This window comes from Brassica rapa, chromosome A06, assembly GCF_000309985.2.
Source record: "Brassica rapa cultivar Chiifu-401-42 chromosome A06, CAAS_Brap_v3.01, whole genome shotgun sequence".
Classification (NCBI taxonomy): domain Eukaryota; kingdom Viridiplantae; phylum Streptophyta; class Magnoliopsida; order Brassicales; family Brassicaceae; genus Brassica; species Brassica rapa.
In genome coordinates this window covers 1,228,459-1,251,509 of record NC_024800.2, presented here as the reverse complement: position 1 = coordinate 1,251,509, position 23,051 = coordinate 1,228,459, and the positions used below count along the sequence as shown (strand labels likewise).

The 23,051-nt window shown below is 33.7% G+C and overlaps 4 protein-coding genes across 6 annotated transcripts; 1 reads left to right on the top strand and 3 right to left on the bottom strand.

Annotated features, from left to right (window-relative positions):
* Positions 1 to 128: 128 nt before the first annotated feature.
* On the bottom strand, positions 129 to 2,107 carry LOC103871215 (xanthoxin dehydrogenase). Its single transcript, XM_033272794.1, has 4 exons — positions 2,096 to 2,107; positions 1,863 to 1,971; positions 1,574 to 1,769; positions 129 to 1,119 (listed from the first exon to the last, which is right to left on the bottom strand). Exons 1-4 carry the CDS (start codon positions 2,105 to 2,107, stop codon positions 309 to 311), a joined length of 1,128 nt encoding a protein of 375 aa, XP_033128685.1. The 3' UTR covers positions 129 to 308.
* A 180-nt stretch (positions 2,108 to 2,287) lies between these two features.
* Positions 2,288 to 6,385, bottom strand: LOC103871213. Its single transcript, XM_009149441.3, has 2 exons — positions 4,206 to 6,385; positions 2,288 to 3,607 (listed from the first exon to the last, which is right to left on the bottom strand). The coding sequence occupies exons 1-2, from the start codon at positions 4,429 to 4,431 to the stop codon at positions 3,093 to 3,095; spliced, it is 741 nt and encodes a 246-aa protein (XP_009147689.1). The 5' UTR covers positions 4,432 to 6,385; the 3' UTR covers positions 2,288 to 3,092.
* Positions 6,386 to 6,650: 265 nt separating this feature from the next.
* LOC103871212 (nuclear pore complex protein NUP50A) lies at positions 6,651 to 17,928 on the top strand. Of its 3 annotated transcripts, none has more exons than XM_033273377.1 (3): positions 6,651 to 6,832; positions 7,160 to 8,110; positions 17,457 to 17,928. In XM_033273377.1, exons 2-3 carry the CDS (start codon positions 7,194 to 7,196, stop codon positions 17,731 to 17,733), a joined length of 1,194 nt encoding a protein of 397 aa, XP_033129268.1. In that variant the 5' UTR covers positions 6,651 to 6,832; positions 7,160 to 7,193; the 3' UTR covers positions 17,734 to 17,928. The 3 variants fall into 3 exon arrangements, with proteins under 3 accessions (XP_033129268.1, XP_018507999.1, XP_033129267.1); XM_018652483.2 differs by having other exon boundaries at positions 6,655 to 6,832; positions 7,160 to 8,404; positions 17,751 to 17,843; XM_033273376.1 differs by lacking the exon at positions 17,457 to 17,928 and having other exon boundaries at positions 6,760 to 6,841; positions 7,188 to 8,601.
* On the bottom strand, positions 11,616 to 17,450 carry LOC103871662. Its single transcript, XM_033273374.1, has 30 exons — positions 16,541 to 17,450; positions 16,414 to 16,455; positions 16,248 to 16,318; positions 16,012 to 16,165; positions 15,861 to 15,940; positions 15,760 to 15,783; positions 15,608 to 15,686; positions 15,463 to 15,530; positions 15,272 to 15,389; positions 15,107 to 15,195; positions 14,968 to 14,991; positions 14,831 to 14,885; positions 14,678 to 14,748; positions 14,493 to 14,610; positions 14,302 to 14,393; positions 14,174 to 14,197; positions 14,012 to 14,087; positions 13,795 to 13,847; positions 13,603 to 13,720; positions 13,445 to 13,531; positions 13,212 to 13,285; positions 13,035 to 13,152; positions 12,864 to 12,946; positions 12,759 to 12,782; positions 12,604 to 12,670; positions 12,424 to 12,500; positions 12,227 to 12,344; positions 12,077 to 12,156; positions 11,956 to 11,979; positions 11,616 to 11,882 (listed from the first exon to the last, which is right to left on the bottom strand). Exons 1-30 carry the CDS (start codon positions 16,874 to 16,876, stop codon positions 11,810 to 11,812), a joined length of 2,517 nt encoding a protein of 838 aa, XP_033129265.1. The 5' UTR covers positions 16,877 to 17,450; the 3' UTR covers positions 11,616 to 11,809.
* Positions 17,929 to 23,051: the final 5,123 nt, after the last annotated feature.

Here is a 23,051-nt window from a genome sequence, read left to right as displayed (position 1 = left end):
ATGGGACATTCCCAATGTCCTCCATTAAAAATGAACATTTTTATGAGAAATTGAGTATTAACATATTTAAGTCAACCAAAAGTCTAATTGTATGTTTGAATTCACTTAATGTTCAAATAAATCAAAAATTTAGTAAAGAGCATTAATTATTCTAAAAGCAAATAACATTCTTCCATGATTTTGTAAAAACTCTCTACAAATGCAATCACAAAGAGAAAATCAAAATCACAACAATAAGCTCCACAGCTAAATTATTCGTCACACACTGACACTAACACAACATTCATCAGCACATTAAAAATAAACGATCACCTAAAAACTTTAAAGGAGTGGTTAGTGCAAGTAAACCCACCATCAACCATCAGATTATCACCACTCACGTACCGCGACTCATCACTCGCAAGAAACAAAACCGCGTTCGCCACGTCATCAACCGTCAACTCAACACCTTTCAGATTCGCGTTCGCAGCCGCGAAACTCCTAAAACCAGCTACCACGCCTTCATTCCTCTCGTCCTCAGGCAAATGAGCCAGCGCGAGGTTAGTCGCAACCGCGTAAGGCGAAACGCAGTTCACGCGTATCCCGTGCTGTCCTAGCTCCGCCGCAACGCTCCTAGTCAAACCTAGAACCGCGTGCTTGGAGCCCACGTAAGCGTGCGGACCAACGCCTCCGACAACGCCGCCGACGCTGCATAAAGACACTATGGAGCCTTTCTTGGCGGGGATCATCACACGCGCCGCGTGTTTCATCCCCAGGAAAGCTCCTTTCACGTTGACGTTGAAGACGGTTTCGAACTCGGTTAAACTGTTGTTGCGGATGTCGGGACAGGGTGCTCCGCTTACTCCTGCGTTGTTGATGAGTATGTCGAGGGTCCCGAAACGTTTGACGGCGAAGTCAACAGCGTTGCTGATGTCGTCTTCTTGTGTGACGTCACCGTGGATGAAACAAGCTGACTCATCATCCTCCGAGTTGGCTAACAGAGTTTTGAGTACTTTGTCTCCGAGATCGTCTTGAACGTCGACGATGCAGACTTTGGCACCGTGCTTGTGGAAGAGACGAGCGATGCTTTCGCCTATCCCTGTGGCTCCGCCGGTTATCAATGCCACTTTGCCCAAAAGCCTGATTCAATGTAATAAATGAAACTTAGAAAAAATACAATAATTGTGTTAAAAGAACACACAATAATAATAATAATATTTACTTTTTTTTTTGGTTAACGATAATAATATTTACTTTTAAAAAATAATTCATATAAAGACCAAAGTGTTTCAAAAAAAAAAAAAGACCAAAGAGATCGAAACAAATAGAGATCAAAAGATTCGGCATGAGACAGAAGACATCCGAATCAGACAAAAACACAACTGAACAGATCTCAAATCTATTGTTCATCCGACCAAAAGACACTAGTGTAATGAAAATACATTCGATTGTGTTACTGGAAAATTGACTACACGGCATATAAAATTCAGAATTCAAATAAATAAATAAATGAAGATCGAAAGAGAGCAAATGATCAAAGAGCATTCAGAGAATATAAGAAGCAGAGATGAGAAAGAAAGCGAAAAGGTGATACCTTTGAGAAGGGAGGGAAGAATGTTGAATGTTTTCAGTTGACATGATGATGATAGATAGATTCTGATCTTCTCTCTTCTTCTCCTTAATATGCGCCGCTTTGAAACCCTTCTCAAATGCTTCTCTACTCTCTATATCTCTCTCTGTGGCTTTGATTAGATAAGCTTTGTTTGACACGTTTTTGTACAAATCCGAGTCTTAATCACACCTACACAAGTCAAAGACCAGAAGAAGAATCTAAATATATATCATTGACTACAGAGAGAAAGAAAGCCCATTTGTTGGCCCACGAGTTGAATCTGTGACGACAAATGGAGAGAGAGATGAGAGAGAGCACTCTGAGTTTTTCTTCTTGATGACTTTCTTATTCGGAGTTGCGTTTATTCTCAGCAACTCTGCCTTTATTAAACAAAAGATAAAGGCAAGAGTCAAGCAAAAGACCATGTGCAGAAACCACCGTACGGACCCACCCCGCTTTGCTATGTGGCCCATTAGATAAAAACGTATTTTAGATATTTTTTACAAGTTGACTCATCGCGAATCAAATTACTAAATTATTTGTATTTGGGGCATATAATAACTTTTAGTTTATACACGGCTGGTCTTGAATTTTAACATTTTAAAAACTTGTTTAAAATTTATCGTCATTGAATTTAACATTTCATATACTACAATGAAATTCACTATTATTAAATATTTTAAGTTGTGGATTTTAATTTTTAAGTGATTTTAGAATGGTTGGATGGAATTTCTTAGTTAAAAGCAAATATTTTTTTTTTTATCTTGTATGGTTTTAGACGAAAATTTTGAATGGTCTAACAAAAATTAGATTAAATTTTCTAATTTATATAAAATTATTTAAAATTGTATTAAAAATTAAATCTCTTTAAAGACACCCCCTAAACATTCACTTTAGTTCCTTTTTTGGAAAAAAACATTCACTTTCACTTAAGTTTCTAAAATCTGAGGTTTGAAATAATCATTAATATATTACTATTTTATTTATTTGTTCATATTTAAAACTTTACAGCGTAATTTCAATCATTGACATAATTAATATTATTTAAGCATTTAAATAAATTATGTGTAAATATTAATTTTATAGAAAAAATCAATAATTTTTTAGGCTGGTTTTAGTTATATCTCGGCATATATAGTATCAAGATTTTATAGTTTTGTGTGGTTTAGAAATGATGTTTTAAGCCTTATCTCAAGGTTAAAAAGAGCAGCTAGCTTTTTCTTTCTTTGTTTGGATATGATTTTAAAAGTTTTTGGCCTACTTTGAACACTTGAAACAAAACACTATTTTATTCTTTTGGAATTCTTACTTTCTAGTAGAATTATTAAAAAATAAGGAAAGAAATATTAACGAATAAGAATGCAGTATACCTTTGTAATTAGATCATTTCTGGAAAGTACTCAAATGAATTAAACTAGAAGTAATCTACCAATAAACTAAGAGAAGGAAATATAAATAATCTTAATCAAATAACAAACAAAAGAAAACTGAAAATAAGAACTCAAAGTAGAAAGGCTCCACAAATAACAACCACCATATAAAGACTACAATCTATGAACATTCCACGTAGAGCTTGATACAAAACAACTCCTCTTTCTAGAAGCTTCTCTGCATCAGACCAATTTTCACCATTACTACCATCTTTACTCTTAACTTCTTCTTCCGTTTCATGACTCAGTCCTCCTCCAGAAGTTTCCCTGGTGAGATGAGACATTACTATAGCACAATCTGTAAGCAGAAGTAACCAAAGAGGTCTCAAAGCTAAGATAGTGCCTGATCTTAAGATGTTCAATCGCGGGAGTAAAATCACAAATACAGCTATTGTGAGGGAGCTTAAACTCCGACTTCTTTCTGAGCTTATGATGCTAGCATTGAGTTTCTTGGAGCTGAAGAAACTCCTAGGTTGTTGACTTTGAGTCTCTACGGATCTTGCTTCTTCTGTTTTTGTTGGTTCTCTTTTAATTGGCCTGTGAAGAGTGGTCGAGAGTTTTGGTTCTTCTCTTGGCTTTACTTCCTCTGCACTCATCATGAGTATAAATTAGGGACACTAACTATTAATCAGTTCAGCTATTTAGTCAGTTCAATCATTTAATGATGTTTATACTTCTAAGTTCTAAGCACTAAAATATAAAATATTTTCCATCAAATATTTCTATTTTTTACACAAATGTACAATGAGTCTGACATGTAAAAGACATGAAACCATTTATTCGAGTTACATGAGCTTTAAACATGTTACATTCTAAGAGAATTCATTTGACATGATTTGGGTATTATTAACCCAATAGTAGGATTCAATTCGAGTTTGTTAGGATTTTTCCATCTAAAACAAGATGATATATAAATTACAATCTATAAAAAAACACATTCATAGCTCATTGTGTTTAAGTTTCTATGAACCCTAACAATTTGCAATATGTAAAATGCAAACTAGGATTTTATGTATAGTTTTGAGCTTACAAATTACAGGATTAAAACAATATTATTAGAATTTCACTTGGTGAAAGAATAAAATTTTGTAACATACTACTAACATGTAAACGTACGAAACCCACAAAAAGAGGTATCATAGAGAAAAAAACAGGATCAGCAAATATAACTATAGTTTGTATACCTTTGAATTGATACTTAAGAGATGGGCTTTCTTGAATCTGACGATGCTCAGATTGAGTTTGTGGCATGAAAGATTCGCTGTACGTACGTTGGTGAGAAGTTGACGATGAGGAAGAAAACGATGGCGACGAAGGATCAACATTATGTAACTGGCCTGTGATTAGAGCTAGACGATCCGATCCTCTTTCCATGATTCTTCTTCTCCTTTCTTCTCTATCCATCACCATACTGTCAAATAATAAATGAAAAAGAAAGAATGTAAAAACAGATGATCAAATAAAAGAAGTTGCCAAAATTTAGAGCAAGAAACTTGTGTTATATGTTTAGCTTTTGAAACTCTCCAAATTTCAAAAGTTCTTAAAGTAGAAAGGAAGCTAAAGAATAGTTCTCTTAAGTCTAAACTTAGAATGTATAAATATAAACTCTTCCCTATTTTAAAATAATAATAAGTCTGTAACTTAAAAAAAGAAACAAAAAATGATAGGAGATAAAAAAGGAGAACAAGACCACGGTGGATAAATTGACCATAAATTGACCACGCTGGGTCTCAGCGGATGAACTCACACGCAGGATTGGTAAGCTGGTTCGGAACCGCATATCCTCACTAAGAAGATGGTTTGAACTTAATTAAGAGCAAACCTTTTACAATGCATTTTTTCATTCTTTGTCCTAGTTAGCCTAGCATAGCTTCACATACTTCTTATAAATGTGCTTTACATTGCTCAATAAATTTGATATTCAATCAAAAAAAAAAAAACATCAAGGATTACATTTTGTATAGGCCTTTAAGAGTACATCAAAGGTTGCCAAAAAATTTTTTTTGGACACGCTAATATTCTTGGATGAAACCAAACATTTTTTTATCGTAGTGATGAGTTCAATCGAAATTGTTATTTATAGGAGAAGATTCCTTCTGTAAATTATTTTTAGTGACGTGACAACATAGATTTTAAGGAAATGTTGCTTTTAGTATTGTGATGATGAGTTTTTCGATCAATATGTCCAAAAAGCAAAAACAAATATAATAGTAGACAACAATTAAACGAAATTGTATCTCTCAAATGTATCCTTCCATTGTTAATATAAATTCTTCAGAGGAAAAAAAAAAACAAAACGAGATGCTTAAAATTTCTTTCAGTTATTTTTATTTTTGATGTTGGAACAAAAAGTCGAATCGAATAATGGACAGACGCAATGTAATGTATTATGAACCTCTGTGTGGAAACCAATAATAAGAAACTGACACATGTCCCAAAGAATAAAAATAAATAAAAAATAATAATACTTTTTTTTATTCCTTCTCTACTTATTATTAAGGGAAATAGGGATGTATAGCCACAAAAAAAACAATAATTAAGTAACTAACCAAAAAATAAAGTACCTCCATTATTTTTACAATATATACTATATTGCCCCTGTTCTCCGGTTAATGAAAGAGAAAAATATATTTTCCTTCTTCTTCGATTATCAACTACCATCACTTATCTTTTGTCACCATTACAATACGATCATCTCCAATTATATAGCCATCACAACCATCTCCAAATCCATATAATCTATGCAAGATATGTCGTCTCCGCTTTTGAAATCTACAGTCAAGTGTTTTCTCCGTAACCCCCACTTCACCACACATCCGACATGATCACCGCCACGAAATCCATCATACTATTCTATTTGCTATTTCATACCATTCAGTTTGTTCCATACCATTGATATTTGGGTTAGGGTTTATATTTTCTTTTAGGGTTTAATGATTAGTGTTTTAGGTTTAGTTTATGAGAGGTTTGGGTTGACGTTGGGATAAGCATTACTTTTTTCCATGTAATCATAGACATTTTGAAATTTGAACAATATGAACTATGCTATTTTGTTTGTTACTATTCTATTTTGATACTACTTCATATTATGTACTATGTGCATATTTTGATATTTGAGTTAGGGTTTATATTTCCTTTTAGGTTTTAGTGATTAGTATTTTGAGTTTAGTTTATGGAAAGTTTGAGTTAACATTGGGATAATCATTACTTCTTTCATTGCAATCATATACATTTCAAAATTTGAACAATATGTACTAGACTATTTGATATGTTCCATTCTATTTATAATGTCTCCTTCTTCAACCACATTAATTATGTCAGTGATTACCACGAGCACCACCACAACCACAGTAATCTTTATTATGAAAGATCATCTTTTCATGTATCCACGACCGCTTCATTCTCTACAACCACTACCACCATAGTTTTCACACCGTCGTTGTAACCATCACCACCACATCTTCCGTCCATTGCCATTGCGGTAACCACCACCATCTATCATCCATTGTTGAGCATCGTTGATTTTCTTATCAACTATAGTCTTGATTTTTTAGGTCCACATATTTTTTACCATCAACATTATCACTTATTTTTTCTTTCACCTGCAACTTGTTATTAAAAAGGATAAAACCGGATGAAACTTGGAAAAAATTGTCAGTGACTTAATAATGTCAAAATCATAGCTATATTCTTCATTTTGCCTCTAAAATTGGCTATTTGGCAAATTAACCCTATTATTAACCTCTTCGTCTCTCTCGTCAGAGACCCCCACTTCCCTCCGGCGATTCGTTTTTGTTTTCCTCCTCCTCCGGTAAGTCCTTCGCCGCTCACTTTCGTCGAATCTATTTCCAATTTCTCGGAAATGGTCTTAGGTCTAGCTTCTCCGATTCTAGGGTTTTTGAAATCACGACTTGTTCGATCGATTTCACGCTCCTCGATAGATTCGATCGGGTTCCTAATTCGAAAATGTGGTCGAAGCTTCCTTTCATCTAGGGTTTTTGATTTCAATACACGCAAAGAACTAACCTTTTTTTTTTTGTATAGATTGAGCTTTAGAGGTTAACAGATTCACTCTTGTTGTAGATCTATAAAAAAGAAAAAGTTTAGCTTTTTATTTTTGTTTGGTTTTGTTTTGTAGGGTGTTCTTTAAGTGATTGTTGATACTCTCTCAAATGGGAGACTCAGAAAGCGCGCAGCCTCCTTCAAAAAAGAGAGGTGCTTTGAAGCAGCTCTCTCGTGAGAATCCAGATGATGATGAGGATGTTTCAGCTGACTTTGAGAGTGGGACTTTCAAGAAGGCCAGTGATGAGGTTTTGGCTAGTAGGAGAATCGTTAGAATCAAGCGCAAAGAGCCTTCTGCTGCACCTCCTGCAGCAACGACCAATCCCTTTGCTGGAATTCAACTGCTCCCTACTACTACTGCACCTGCTTCAGCCACTGTGGTTGAGTCTAAGTTGACTCCAGCTGAAGCTGTAGTTGAGGACAATCAAAAGGAAACTGATAACGATGAGGACGGTGATGAGGTTGAGAGCAAGAAGGTTGATGATGTTAAAGAATCTGCTGAGGAAGAGACTAAAGATGAGAATCAGTGTGGAAAGACATCTGATGACCAAACTACTCATGAGGATGTAGACAAGACGGTCCAAGGAACAGACCAAACTGAGGATCTTGTTCAGAAGGAATCAGGTGGTGATAAAGAAGGTGATGAAGCAGACAAGAACGGTGATAATACTGGCTCTTTGAGTTCGTTCCAACAGCATTCAAGCATCAAAAACGCATTCACCGGGCTCGCCACTACAGACTCTTCCGGTCCTAAGTTCTCATTTGGTGATGCTTCTGGATCTCCCTTTGGTTTCGGCCTTCCAAGCAGCAACAGCCCTTCTCTCTTCGGTGCATCCCTTACCAAGAAGAGTGAAGGTAGTAGTGGGTTTCCTCCAAAGCAAGAAGTTTCAGTAGAAACAGGAGAAGAGAACGAGGAAGCTGCCTTCTCAGCTGATTCGATCATGTTCGAGTATCTAGACGGAGGATGGAGAGAGCGTGGTAAAGGAGAAGTCAAGGTAAACGTCTCAAGCAACGGTGGTAAAGCAAGGCTGGTCATGAGAGCTAAAGGGAACTACAGGTTGATCTTAAACGCGAGTCTCTACCCTGAAATGAAACTTGCGAGCATGGACAAGAAAGGAATCACATTCGCCTGTGTGAATAGTGAAGGCAGAGATGGTCTCTCTACATTTGCACTCAAGTTCAAAGACCCAACGATCGTGGAAGAGTTTCGTGTAGCTGTTGACAAACATAAGGGCAGTAAACCAGTTGAAACAGCTCCGGCTTTGAAGACACCTGAGAATTCTCCTACAGCTACAGATGCTTGAAGAAAGGTAAAAGAAACATGTAGAAGCACGTTCGAGTTAGGTGAATTTTGAGGCAGAGAAAGTTAGAGATTTGAAGAAGTTTGTTGTGTTGTTGTTTCTTTTCTACAGTTGTTGAGACTTTGTGGGTTACCTTGAGACTTATATTTGCTTCTTAATCTCTTTATATGAACCGTTTGTATGCCTCCTTATATCTGTGTTTGATCCTGTTTTGTAAGGTCGTTCTTGAGAGTAGGAGAGATAGGTTTTACAACTTGACCGGACTAGACCGAAACAGACCAGCCACCTACACTGCTAAAATCAGTGCGAGATAATATAGGCCTTAAACATTCACATGTCACTTACTATTAGTGGGCCTAGGCCCAAGCTTTCTGGAATGTGACCTTCAAATTCTCTTACTCGTAACTTGTAAGCCCAATGTTGGTAATTAATAATTTTGTCATCCCTTAAGAGAAATGATAGTATACATTGTTGGAAAACAAATATTTGCCTAAGGACATGTACACTTATACATAAATTTAATTACGAAAGAGATTAAGTTTTGTTGTTAAATAATATTTAATAGTTCAACAAAAGATAATAATATACAAAAAATGTTTATAAAGTTCAGGAATCCGAATCTATTTAGGTTAATATTTATATTGATTGACATTTATAAAAACAAATTTAGTTAGATTTTGATACAGTTTTTTTTTTGCTTAACTGTTAATATCATATAAATGAAAATGTTTACAAAAGGATTTCATAAACTAAACTTTGCAAGCATGGCAAAAATAGAGAAAAAACATCTCATGATTATTTGATAGTAATTTTCTTTCAAAAAAAAAAATTGACATGTGTTAAAATATCTCATGATTAATAAAAATATAATAAGACGATAGAATTTTTTTTTTAAATTAAATATTTAATAATATTTTCTCTACTTTTTCCTTTTTAAAAATATTTGTCAAAAATTATTTAACACTAATTTTCCTTTTCTAAATTTCTAAAGAAAATATAATTGTAAAATATTATTTGATACTAATTCTCCTTTTCTAAAAGCTTAAACATAAGAAAACTGTAAAAGAATGTTTAATAGTAGTTTTTCTTTCTTCAAATCCTAATAAAAAAAGATTTGTAGAATAATTATTTCAAATTTCTCTATGAATAATCAACTTTCCTATTTTAATAGTTAATTTTTTTATTTTTTTAAATCATAAACCAAAAGGAATTACAGTTATTCACATCTATGTATGTGATTAAGCACTCTCATATTTTGTCACTTCTCATACTTTGACACCAAACATAATAACTAGAGATACAAGAAAAATACTAAATGAGTTTTTCTGCATGTTCTTTTACATTTTCGCATGTTCTACTCTTTTTTGGGGGGGGCGTCACATCTTGAGGAAATAACTAGATATCCTGATTTTCACATTAAACTGATGTTGATCTCTTAAAGAAAAAAAAATATAATTGTCATACTACCGTACGTTAGTTATTGCCTCAGTTATACTTATACGTTTGTACATGTTGTTGTGCGTCAGTTAATGGGGGAAGTTAATATGACTATTATGCTTATGTGTGTTTGTTTTTGTCGAAATATAAAATTGGTTATTTTGTTGTAGGTTATGCTACTAAGAAATTTAAATAAAAGATAATGACTTTGCAATGAAATGTTGTAGGTCCTGCTACTAAGAAATTTAAATAAAAGAGAAGGACTTTGCAATGGACAACATGACTTGACTATGGAGAAGAAATCCTAACCGGAAGTTAGCTGAAAGAAAAATAATTTATTCCTAGAAGAAGTCTTATACCCAACAGATGCAGATGTAAGATGGTTTTTCAAACCGAAATGACGTCAATTTCCTATACAAGTTTGTTATGCAATGACTATCAACAAGATTAAGATCAAAGTTTAAAAGGGTGGTCTATATTTATCAAGTTCAGTCTTACAATTATACATCACATATCACATAGTCGCTACAACTACAGAGCTTCAAATTTTAAAACATAACGACAGTTGTGTACTACAAAATATCTATAAAAAAGTTTCAATAAAATATTATATATAAAAAAGAGGTTAAAGTCACACCATGGATGTTAAAGTAAACAAATTTTATGTTTTATCTAGCAATATATTTGATATTTAACTGACTATGAATAATACATATTGACTGATGTTGTGTAATTTTAACATTTTAAATTTTGTTATTTTTGAAAAATAATTAAAAGTGAAGTATATATTAAAAATAAAAATATTAATATGCTATTTAAAACACCATGATTACTGAAATAGAAATATGAATCAAAATTTATGTAAGAAACAAAATATTATTACTAAAATAAGACCAATACATAATGAAAAAATCCAAGAACTAATTTAAAAAAAATATTTTCATTCTTTTTATGTGTTTGTGTATTAAAACATTAAATAAAACATGTGCAACGCACGGGTCCTAAAATATAAAATAGAGAAATGTTATATTTTTTTTCTATAAACAGTAGAAAAAACAATTTTTCTTTCAAAAGAAGAAATAAAGGTGGATTAGAAAACTTTTAGGGCAATTGTCAATAATAACACATTTTGAAGTTTATGTCTCAAAAATAGCACTAGAAGGAGAAAATCACAAAAATGACTTTCATTAAAAGATAAAATATCCCTAATACCCTTGGTTTAAAATTAAATAAACAAACAAAAATAAATAAAAATAAATCAATAAAATAAAAATAAAAAAAATAAAAAAAAGAATTTTTTTTTATAGTTTCAGATTATATGTTTTCAGATTCGAAATTTTTATAAATTTTTTTCTGAAATTTGGTTTTTAAATTTTTTTTTATTTTTTCAAATTTTCTTTTTATAATTTAAAAATATTTTTTGAAACTGTTTTTAAAATTTTATTTTTTATTTTAGTATTTATTTTTTATAAAATTTTAAACCCTAATTCCAAAACCCCAACCATTAACTCTAAACCCTAAGGTTTTGATTAATTAACCCAAGGGGTATAAGTGTATATTTACCTCTTTAATGAAACTTATTTTTGTGACTTTGAGCCTTGAGTGCTACTTTGGGAACAAAAACTTGGTTTGGTGCTATCCTAGTCTTTTTCTCAAACTTTTACCACCAAATACTATTATAGAAGTGATAACAGCAAAGAGTTAAAAATGCTCTAAACAAAGAATAGTGAGAAAAGACAAGGGGTAATGAGAACTTTTAGAAGTTATTTGGTATTCGGGGCTGGTCTCCCAGTGTGAGAAAAGCAGTTGATCTAAACTCTATCTTGTCGCGGACAGTTATAAGGAAAACGATAAGTCATAGTGATAAAAAACCTGAGCGTTGCAGTGAGAGATCAAAGTAAGGCATTTAAACATTACTGATAATAAAAAGTTATAAACTAAGTTGCCACTGTACGTAAAAACTCCAAAGAGCCCTTCATCTTTTTCTATCACTTGTCAGTGGAGGCGATCTTCAGATTCGGGGAGGTCTTCAAATATTCTCGTCTAAGCTTGTCCTCGTACCTGGAATATATCAAACCCCCTTATCAGACTCTTGATAACAAAAACTAAAAATGCATATACTTAAATCACATACCAAAGCTTTTGTGCAAGGTTGTACCTAATTAACAAAAACAATAGTGTTAATACTTTGTTATGACATCAACACAAAAGCAATGCGTTAGCGAAACAAATCTACATAGGGAACATTAATTTACTTGTGTTGGAAAGGGTACGTAGCAGCTATTTCAGCCTCGTGGAAAATAAGCTTACATCTTCTTTTCCAGTGTCGTAGCGCCTGCAGGATAAGAAGATTTAATCAGCATATCTTACTTTCAGATACTATTTTTCATCAGTAGTCTCATCACCTTCTGTGCTTCATTAGCAGAAGCAAACTCAACAAACCCACAGCTCACATGCTCACCACAGTGGTCTACAATAAGTCGAACACGGACAACTTGTACAACATCTTTGAAGATTTTGGAACTGTACAAATGAAAGTTGTAATATCAGTCGTCAAAACCTTGCTACAAGAACGAAATAGGTAATTAAAGGTGCTACTTACATATTTGAAATCTGCAATTTGTTATTGTCGTGAGAAAGATTGGCAACAAAGAGTGTCTTTCTTCGAACGACATTTTCCTGTATTTAGCAACCAATAAGTATCTTTAGACTTTGTGACAACAGTTGTGTTATTAAATGCCTACGAGCAGGACATAATTTGAAAGATAACAAGAACAGGTACCTCAGCAAAATCGGGAGTTTCGTCAGCTCCTATCAAAAGGCTTTCTTGTCGAAGGTAGTCTTCGTACCTACAATATAAAAAAAAAGTATCATCTATCAATGTATAGAAACAACTATAACCAAAGTGCTCATAACAAATTTAGTTAAATTCCTTACCAAACCTTGTGATCAATGCAATACCTAATCAACAATAATAATAGCGTTAGTCTTCTGAATCAAAAACTCAAGCAACAAGTTGGAATCAGGTTTGCATAAACATACTTGAATCGGCCTTGAGCCTTCTTAGGAACATCAAGAAAAATCTTGCGACGGTGAAAATGTTCACCGTTTTTCTTTTCCAGCGCCTAAGTAAAAGAGAATTTTTATCAGCAATCAAACTTTCAAATGACTACTAAAATACTTTTAGTCATTAAAATAAAATAAACTCCTCACCTTCTTTGCTTCATCAGCAGAAGCAAACTCAACAAAGCCAGTGCCCACATGATTGCCCATGAGGTTGCAAATAAGTCGAACATGAACAACTTCTCCAACATCTTTGAAGAAATCGATGCTGTCAGGAAAAAACATTAGTCATGAAAGACTTGCTCCCAAATTAAAAGTGCTACTTACATATGTGATATTTCAGTTTTTTCGCGAGGGAGATTGGCAACATAGAGCGTCTTACTTCTTGAGGTGGCAACTACCTGAATTTTTAACAGCCTAGTGTGTTAGCACGACTCAAAAGGAGAAAAGCACTTCAATTGCATAACAAAAACAAGACTCATCCACAGAATAAGTCATCTTTAGACTTTCTGGGCATCTCTTTTAAGCCTGAAATATTTGAAGATCATAAGAAAAGCTACCTCAACAAAATCGGGAGTTTGATCAAGTCCTTTCATCAACATAATCTTATGATCGTCCATATATGCACCATTCACCATTTTCAGCGCCTACAGTTAAAAAAAAATTTATCAGCTAAGTTTTAATACCTTTTTCATCATTAAAACAAAACTAGTCTCACCTCCTGTGCTTCATAAGGAGAAGCAAACTCAATTAAGCCATAGCCCACATGCTTACACTCGCGGTTAACAATAAGTCGAACACTGACAACGTCTCCAACATTTTTGAAGAACTTGATGCTGTCAATGAAGAGGATTAAAAAATATCAGTCATGAAAAACTTAAGCAACATGGAAATTTAAGATGCTACTTACATATGTGATATTTTAGTTGTTTGTGGAGAGAGGTTGGCAACAAGGAGTACGTTCTGAAATTAACAACCAATTGTGTTAGCAAGCACGAATCTTTATAGGAAAAGGACTTGAACTGCATAACAACAAACTCATCCCCGGCAACAGTTGTGTTACTAAACGCTAAGCGTTTCTTCTGAAGCCTGACATATCATATTTTGAAGATGATAAGAATAGTTACCTCAGCAAAATCCGGAGGTGTCGTCTTATCTTCTTCTATCATAAAACTTTCACTTTGAAGCAAGTCTTCATTGAACCTGGAATATCAAAAATAAACCCGTGTGAACTCTCCATGTGTAACAAAAACGTATGTGCTCTTTAAAACAAGTGGTTAAACCCTTACCAAACCTTGTGATCTATGCAATGCCTAATTAACAAAAAAAGAAAAGAAAAGAAGATAGCGTTAATGGCATCTAAACTTAAGCAAATGGTTTTACAAAAACAAAATCCTTAAAACAGTAATCAATTTACTTGGGTGGAAGGTTCTCTGCAAATTCATTATTCGCCACATCAAGAAAAATGCTGTGGTTGTGCAAATATTCACCCTTCTTTTGTTGCAGCGCCTACATGATAAAAGATAATCAGCAATCGTATTTTCAAAAAAAAAAAAGAAAAGGCTTGTACAATTTTCAAATGACTAGGTAAATAAATTCTACTCTCACCTTATTTGCTTCGTTAGAAGAAGCAAACTCAACAAAGCCAAAGCCCGCATGCTCACCATACTGGTCTAGAATAAGTCGAACCCGAACAACTTCCCCAGCATCTTTGAAGAAATCGATGCTGTCGAAATGGAGGGCAAAATATATAAGTCATGAAAAACTAACTCAAAGAGGAAATTTTTGCTTACATATCTGATATGATAGTTTTCTGGTGTGAGAGATGGGAAATAAAGAGAGTCTTCTTTGGTACGACAGTTGCCTGAATTTAACAGCTATGTTTGTTAGCAACACATGTGTTATTAATCGCCTGACAAATTTTGAAGATAATAAAGAAGAGGCACCTCAGCAAAATCGGGAGTTTCATCAAGTCCTTCAACCGGAAGGCTTTCTTCGAACCTGAAATATTATATCAAAAACTTAAACCAATGTGCTATTATTCATAACAAACTCAAAGAGGTAAATAGTTAAAAGTCCTTACCAAACCTTGTAATCTAGGCAATACCTAATTATATTTATATAAAAGAAAAGAAGGCGTTAATCTTCTGTAATGGTATCAAAACTCGAGCAATAGGATAAAAGAAGTGTTACAGAAACAAAACAAAAAAAACACAATTTACTTGGGTGGAAGGTACGTCGCTCCATTATTAGCCAGTTCAAGAAAAATTGTACAGTCGTGCAAATATTCACCATTCTTCTGTTGCAGCGCCTGCAGTATGAAAGAGATTATAAGCAATTGAATTCAAATGACTACCTATCATAAGTAGTATAAACTAAGCTCTCACCTTATTTGCATCATTCACAGAAGCAAAATCAACAAAGCCATAGCCCACATGCTTGCCCGTGTGGTCTCCTATAAGTCGAACATAAGAAACTCCTCCAACATCTTTGAAGAAATCGATGCTGTCAGGATAAGATATCAGTTAGCAAAAACTTTTCCAGAGATAGAAAAAAGGAAACTAAAGGTGCTACTAACATATCTCTTGGTTTAGTTTGGGGAGAGAAACGGCCCACAAAGAGCGTCTTTTTTGGTATGGCAGGTTCCTGAAGTCAGCAGGAGAGTGTGTTAGCATGACAGCCAAATGAGTCTGAAATTTTTTGAAGAAAATAACAAGAGGTACCTCAGGAGTTTCATCAAGTCCTTCCACTGCGGCAAATTCTTCTATCAGAAGGCCTTCCCGTTGAAGGTAGTCTTCGTACCTGGAATATCAGAAAACCTTGTGAAATTTCAATGTACTCCATTGATAACAAATAATAGTTAAAAAACCCTTACCACACATTGTTATCTACGCAATACCTGATAAACAAGAAAAAAAAATAGCGTTAAACTTGTGTAGTGGCATCAAACGCCAGCAGAAAGTTAAATCAATTTACTTGGGTGGAAGGGATATAGCAGCCACTTTAAGAAAAACCTTGTTACGGCTCCAATATTCACCGGTCTTCATTTTCAGCGCCTAGCATGATTTCATCATAAGTAGATGCTAAAAATACTTTTAATCATATATTACTATTAAACTCCTCTCACCTTCTTAGCTTCGTCAGAAGAAGCAAATTCAACAAAGCCTAAACCCAGACGATTTTCCACACGCCTGCCCACACGTTTGTCCACACGGCCGCCCTTGTGGTTAAGCATAAGTCGAACACCAACAACTTGTCCAACATCTTTGAAGAAATCGATGCTGGCAAAATGGAATGGAGGATATATATCAGTCTATGAAAAGTAAGTTTGATCAAAGTGGAAACTGAAGGGGTTCTACTTACACATCTGATATTTCAGTTTCGCTAGAGAGTTTGTCAAGAAAGAGCTTCTTATTAGGTGGTCCTGCAGCTTCCTGAATTTATTAGGATCAAAGCGTGTTAGCAGCAAGCAAGACTATAAGGAGAAAAGGACTTTAACTTGCTTTTCAAGATATTAAAGAAGAGATACCTCAACAAAATCTGGATCTTCATCAAGTCCTTCAATTGTCTCCTGTTACAATGAATAAGAACAAGAGTAAGAACACAAACTTGTTATACTACGATATATTAAAAGTATCTAACAGAAATTATTATACCATGGCTGAGTTTAAAGCTGACTCATCAGACTTTGTCTCCAGCAACTCGACCTGGCTTTCACTCCTTGTCTCCTTGGCCTCGGATTTATGTCTCCTCAGAACCGGTTCAGTGTCCAAATCATCTTCCGGCTTTCGCTTACCCAGTGAATTAGCTATGCTAGAACTCGCCATCGGGAAGTTGAAACAGCGGCGCCTTATTTCCCTGGAGAGTTGAGACTTGAGAGAGAAGAAAGCCAAGTTATTTGTATAACAATAATCTCGTTTGGGCCGGCCTTTTATTGGTTTAGGGTTTTTAAGCACTAGTGTCCGTCCAATGACAATTGTCCGAACTAACATAACTGCAAAGTCAATTTAAATATGTTGTTGGGTTATATCTTATATTATTTAAGTTTAAATACGTTTTAAGAAAGGAAGAAGAACAAGAAGTCAAGGAAGAAAACTCAACAAGAAGAATAAGATAACTAGCTAGTTGCTAAGCTAACTAAGTTAAGTTGAAGTTGTTAGAATAAGATAAGTTTGCTTGTAGAATTAGTCCATGGCCTAATATAGAGGCATGGACAAGTGGGAGTAGGTAAAGCTATAAGTGTAAGGGAGAGTAAGTGGAGTTAGTAGAGAAATCTACTATAAGTATGTATGGTTGTGTCTGAAGAAGAATTAATGAAAAAGAGTTAAAAGATGTAGACATACAAAGTGTTCTCTCTTCTCTCTATACAAACAAAAAAGAAACGTTAGAGAGTAAAGAGAGAGTGTGAGCTTGTGTTATGAGTGAGTGTGCTTTTGGATGATGAAACACAAGTAACAAATAGAGTGAACAAAACAGAGGGAAGCTGGCCGTGAGTGATAAAGAGTGAGATAGGCCAAGCCAAAGAAGAGCAGAATGACAACAAAACGTCTCAAGCAACAGTGGTAAAGCAAGGCTGGTCATGAGAGCTAAAGGGAACTACAGGTTGATCTTAAACGCGAGTCTCTACCCTCAAATGAAACTTGCAAGCATGGACAAGAAAGGAATCACATTCGCCTGTGTGAATGGTGAAGGCAGAGATGGTCTCTCTACATTTGCACTCAAGTTCAAAGACCCAACGATCGTGGAAGAGTTTCGTGTAGCTGTTGACAAACATAAGGGCAGTAAACCAATTGAAACAGCTCCGACTTCGAAGACACCTGAGAACTCTCCTACAGCTACAGATGCTTGAAGAGAGGTAAAAGAAACATGTAGAAGCACCTCTCTTTGCCTTCGTGTCTTTGTTTTGTTAAGTTCGAGTTAGGTGAATTTTGAGGCAGAGAAAGTTAGAGATTTGAAGAAGTTTGTTGTTGTTTCTTTTCTACAGTTGTTGAGACTTTGTGGGTTGCTTTGAGACTTATATTTGCTTCTTGATCTCTGTGTTTGATCTATTTTTTGTAAGGCTTGTTCTTGAGATATAGGTTTAACAACTTGAACGGACTAGACCGAAACAGACCAGCCACCAAACTCTCCACTTGTGCAAATCAGTGCCAGATAATATGGGCCTTAAGCATTCATATGTCTTTTACTATTAGTGGGTCTAGGACCAAGGCGGGTCTAGGACCAAGGCTATTGACATGTGACATTAAGTTTGGGCATTCAGATCTATCTGGTCGTAGACATATAGACTCAACTAGATTTTTCTTGTTTGGGCCAGTTTTTTGGGTTTGGACCAGTTTGTGTTCATAATTAAATATGTATAAAGTACACTTGTAGTTTTTGGGTATGTATTCGAGTCTGTTCGGATATTTATGATCCGAACCAATCTAAAGACTCGAATAATATCTGAAAATATTCAAATACTCAAAAATATCTAAATGTATCTGAAATCTAAATCAAGGATCCAAAAATATCTGAAATTTTATTTGAATATCCAAAAATATTTCTAAAATTATGAAAATCTACCTGAAACCCAAAACCAAAACTTACAAAAATATACATAATATTTAAGATATTTATGATATATCCAAGTATACCTAATATATAAAAAATATTTCTGATATTATGGATACCGATCTTGGTTCGGATAAGACGCAAACCTGAATTGATATTTGTAGGTCCAAAAAAATCCAATAGATGATTAAGTATAGATCCAGATCCGGATCCAAATCTATATTTTCGGATCGGTTCCGGTTCGGGTAAATGCCCAAACCTATGAAACATATAAATGCTCCAGACTTGTAAGTCCAATGATTAATAAGTTTGTCATCCTACACTCAAAATTATAAGAGAAATGAAGGATATATTGTTGAAAAACAAATATTTGCCTAAGGATATATATGCTTATACAATAATTTAATCGAGAAATAGAATATTTTTTTGTAACGCGGAGCTCCGTGAATGTGATCAAGTCAGAAAGCTCTTTGAGACATATGGGTAAACCTCTGGCCAGTGTATTAACTTTGAAAAATTGTCCTTATTCTTTGGTAAAAAGATATCCGGACATGTGAAGGAAGCAGTTAAAACTTCAACATGAATTACAAATGAAAGAGGGATGAAATCTTATCTTGGAATCCCGGAGGACATCAGTGGCTCAAAACGGAAGTTATTTGCATTCCTAAAAGAAGGATTACAAAATCGGGTTAATGGTTGGACATGACGATGGTTATCGAGGGGAGGAAAGGAAGTGCTGATAAAGTTTACATTACTAGCGTACGTAATGCTACTACCTCTAAAGACTTGTGAGAACTTAACTTGTGTCATTGCACAGTTTTGGTGCAGCTCAAATCCATCTAGATAAGTATACATTGGACAAAATGGGAAAACATATATAGGTTTCTAGGCTATGAGCTATAGCTCTACCAAAATTGTGCAATGTATACCTGTTTTAGGATTTCAAGTGGTGTAACTGATGCCTAGCCAATAGAAACCTAAGCTTGCCTGCTACCGAGAGTGAGACCCCTTGAGTTTTATTGAAATGTTGTTGAACACAAAAGGATAGTATTTGTCCCAAAAATTTATCGGTTAGGTTGTTTGACAGTTACATTAACCTTTGATAATGTTCTTCAAATTAGCCATTTACGTTTCTAAATCCGAATCCATTTACGTTTAAAATTAATATGAAACTCATAAAAGAGGTTTAGTTTAATGTTGATACAGTTGTAAGTTAGTTGGGTCCAAATAAGCAGGAAAATATGCAACATGTGGACTAATGGTGCAACACTGACCATAACTAATAAAATCTCAGTGATGAGTGTGGATGTTTCTAGTGGCACTGTGGGGATAAGCCTTCTCGTAAAACCTAACATCTTTATATCCATTAAAAAGACAAAAGCAGTAATAGTTTATGTATATTTTGAGGTTAAAGAAAAGCTATGTAAAGTTACATTTTTATATGATTTATCGACTGGATCAAATCGGTTTTGGAAGAAATATACTTAGTACTGCAAAATTGATTGGATTCCATATTATTTCCTCCGACGCTCAAATTATAAGAAAAATAAAAGGATACACTATTGGTAAACAAATATTTGCCCAAGGATATATACTTATACATAAATTAATTAAGAAATAGATTACCTTTGGTTGGTGAATAATACATTATTATTAATAATCAAGAAATGTTTATCTAGTAACAGTTTTCAAATGGAAATGATAATGGTTTTTTTTCTCTCTAGAACTTGGTGTAGTGCTTATCAAGCTGGGTTTAGGTCAAAATAAAATCTCATCATCTTAGGACTCACATTATTGGCCACTACTGGTAATTTCGCAACAACATTTTACAAAATTCTACTAGCTAGCTTGTAAGTAATAAAATAATCTCATCCACAAAACAAATATTTAAAACTATATATATATATATATATATTCGTGTTTGTTTTTTTTTCTTATGTTTTAAACTTTTAATATGTTAGTCAACTTTCAAACGCCACTGTATTGATCCAACTCTTAACGGAACCTTTCATTTTTTTGGTAAATTTTGTTTTTAAATGGGAGATTCAAATCACCTACAATAGCCAATTACTACCATTTTTATGATAACTAGCACAATGATTTTTTCTCAAAAGGGAAAAAATCTATCAAATAGCAAATTGATCATTAAAATCAACCAACAAAATCAAACAACTGGACTGCAAATATTTGGTAGATAACCATTTGATGTAATAGATATATAGTCATAGTGGTTTGACAGTTAAACAAATCTTTGTAATGTTGTGGTTTTTCTTCAAATTAAACCATAGGTTTACCATTTATTTTAAAATCTAGTTCATAAATCTGAATCCGAATCTATTTATAAAATAAATATGAATAAACTATAGATAATTACTAGATTTGGCAAATTATGTTCTAACTTTTCGATTGCATATTTTCCTGCTTTGTGATGTATTTGGACATGCTCTGGAAAATATCAAAAAACTACAAAGCTAATGGGTGCATGTTTTAAAAGTTTTTTTTTTAGTTTTTAACGTAAGCGGTCGTATATTCTAAAATTCCAATTTTAGAATAGATAATTCCCCAGTAGATAATTACTGAATAATTACATAGAGTCGTAGAATATGTTATAAACAACAAATTAATAGATAATCATCAAATTTCTGCAAAAACTTCAAAAATTAGTTGACAGCATTCAGACTATTTTCAATATAATTTTTTTTGAAACATGAAAAACTATTTTATTACTCAAACTTGAGGTAGTCTAAGTAAATAGACCGGAATAGAACAACCAATAAAATAAATTTTTCTATGAAAAAACATTGTCGTCCTAGTTAAAAAGTCTGAAATCTGATTTTTAATATAATTTCAAATATAAAAAAACAACACATAATTGAAGAAGGTAAATCCAAGTTTTCGTGCTTAGTATAAAATTTTTTTGGGTCAACTTCAACTTTTTATTAACCAAAATTTGAAATACAAAAATTAGACCTCATAATATGAGACAAAGCAAACACTTTTGACATTTGTTCCACTAACTTTTGTTTGTTACATCATTGAATATATCTTTTTTTTGTGCACCCATCATATATATCTTATTAAATAATTATGATAAGAGAAAGACATCGATCATACGTGGCATTTATTTTTGTAGTGACTTCACTACCTTGATATTGCAGCTAAAAAGAAAGTAGAAATTATGTCTCGGCACGTTTTCCTTCTTCTCATGGTTGTTAGAAACTAGTAACTAACAAATGATTTTGTCACATTTTCCTTATTTCATCACGGTTCTTACAAAATTCCAAAAAGTTATTATTAGCTCTCTTTTTTTTTTGTGAAAGCACATCCCTTTTATTTTATTTTATCAGGAGCATATTCAAATTTTGGAAATATTTATCTATTACTAAAAGTTTGAATCATGTATTAATAGGGTAGATATTGATTTTGAGAAGAAATAAATCCGTCTTATTCTATAAATAGTTGCTTGTTGTTTGGTAAGACGAGGTTATGATGGATAGTCGTCGCACCTGTCTCCTCGTAATTAGTTTTAATAAAGTATGGATTGTTGTTAGATTACGATTTCTAGTTTTGATCATTCATTAGTGTTTTCTCCCACTCATCTCTCATAATTAAATAATAGGAAAAATGGAAAAAACTCAAAAGTCCAGAAAAACGTGAGGTGAGAGGACAGAGACGATTCTTAAAAAAAGAAACCTTTGCCAATGAAATTTTACACTTGTCAATCGGTAAATTGTCAAATTATATTTTCATTTGATTTATTTATTTAATTAATTTATATTATTATTATAATATATTGAAAAATTAAGAAGAAAGACTTACAGCTGCTGATGTTCTAATAATCAGGCTCATGTGTTTAATTAACCGGATAAAAATAGTACATTTGTTTCTACAACTTTCTTTTCATGTGTAAAACAAATGAATGTTAATATATATATTAATTTTTTAAGAATATTTTTGAAAAATTGTTAGAAATACCACAAGATAAATATCATTTTTCAAAAATATCAAAAATAAAAAATATATATTAACATTTGGGTTTAGGTTTTACTGACTTTTTTTTTTTTTGAAACACCGATTATATTAAAATAAAGAGGAGTTAGTTGAGGGCAGTAACAACACCATCAACCACAAATTGTCCTGATGCATTCAATGCATCTTTGGCTAAATCATCCGCAAACATGTTCCTCTCACGAGGGATCCATGCGAAACACACAAACTCAAAAGCGGAAATACAAGAAAAGATATCTGCAACAACTCCATGAAGCTCTGAAGCAATCGCTTCCGAATTGATTATCTTGATTAATTGGGCATAGTCAGACTCAAATCGTACCTTCCTGATCCGTGATCTTTGGCACAGCATGACCGCATTCCTTAGAGCTAGGGCTTCAGCCATCAACGGGCTGGTTACGAAAGGCACCCGTTCTTTGTAAGCCTGAATCTGTGGCTGAGCTAGGAGAAACCAACCTAAGCCTGCAGCCTGCTTGTTCGCATCCCACGCCGCATCTGATCTCACCACTGTCGTTCCGTCGGGGCTCTGTTGTTCGCTTCTATGTCCTCCCTTGTGTGCAGTCTTCTCCAGTCTCCGATCTGTACTCCATTCTCTTGCCAACACTATAG

Bases quoted from the DNA above. Each gene is read 5' to 3' on its own strand.
- LOC103871662 (XM_033273374.1), bottom strand. From the start codon at position 16,876: ATGTTAGTTCGGACAATTGTCATTGGACGGACACTAGTGCTTAAAAAC. The intron at 16,456-16,540 runs GTATAATAATTT...TCATTGTAACAG, and splicing joins CAGCTTTAAACTCAGCCATG to GAGACAATTGAAGGACTTGA. The intron at 14,088-14,173 runs GTAAGGGTTTAA...TTGATATTCCAG, and splicing joins TGCATAGATCACAAGGTTTG to GTTCAATGAAGACTTGCTTC.
- LOC103871215 (XM_033272794.1), bottom strand. The intron at 1,770-1,862 runs GTGGGCCAACAA...GGTGTGATTAAG, and splicing joins TGTCGTCACAGATTCAACTC to ACTCGGATTTGTACAAAAAC. The intron at 1,120-1,573 runs GTATCACCTTTT...ACATTGAATCAG, and splicing joins TCTTCCCTCCCTTCTCAAAG to GCTTTTGGGCAAAGTGGCAT.
- LOC103871213 (XM_009149441.3), bottom strand. From the start codon at position 4,431: ATGGTGATGGATAGAGAAGAAAGGAGAAGAAGAATCATGGAAAGAGGA. The intron at 3,608-4,205 runs GTATACAAACTA...TGATGAGTGCAG, and splicing joins TCTTAAGTATCAATTCAAAG to AGGAAGTAAAGCCAAGAGAA.
- LOC103871212 (XM_033273377.1), top strand. From the start codon at position 7,194: ATGGGAGACTCAGAAAGCGCGCAGCCTCCTTCAAAAAAGAGAGGTGCT. The intron at 8,111-17,456 runs GCTGGTCATGAG...TGGTAAAGCAAG, and splicing joins AGCAACGGTGGTAAAGCAAG to GCTGGTCATGAGAGCTAAAG.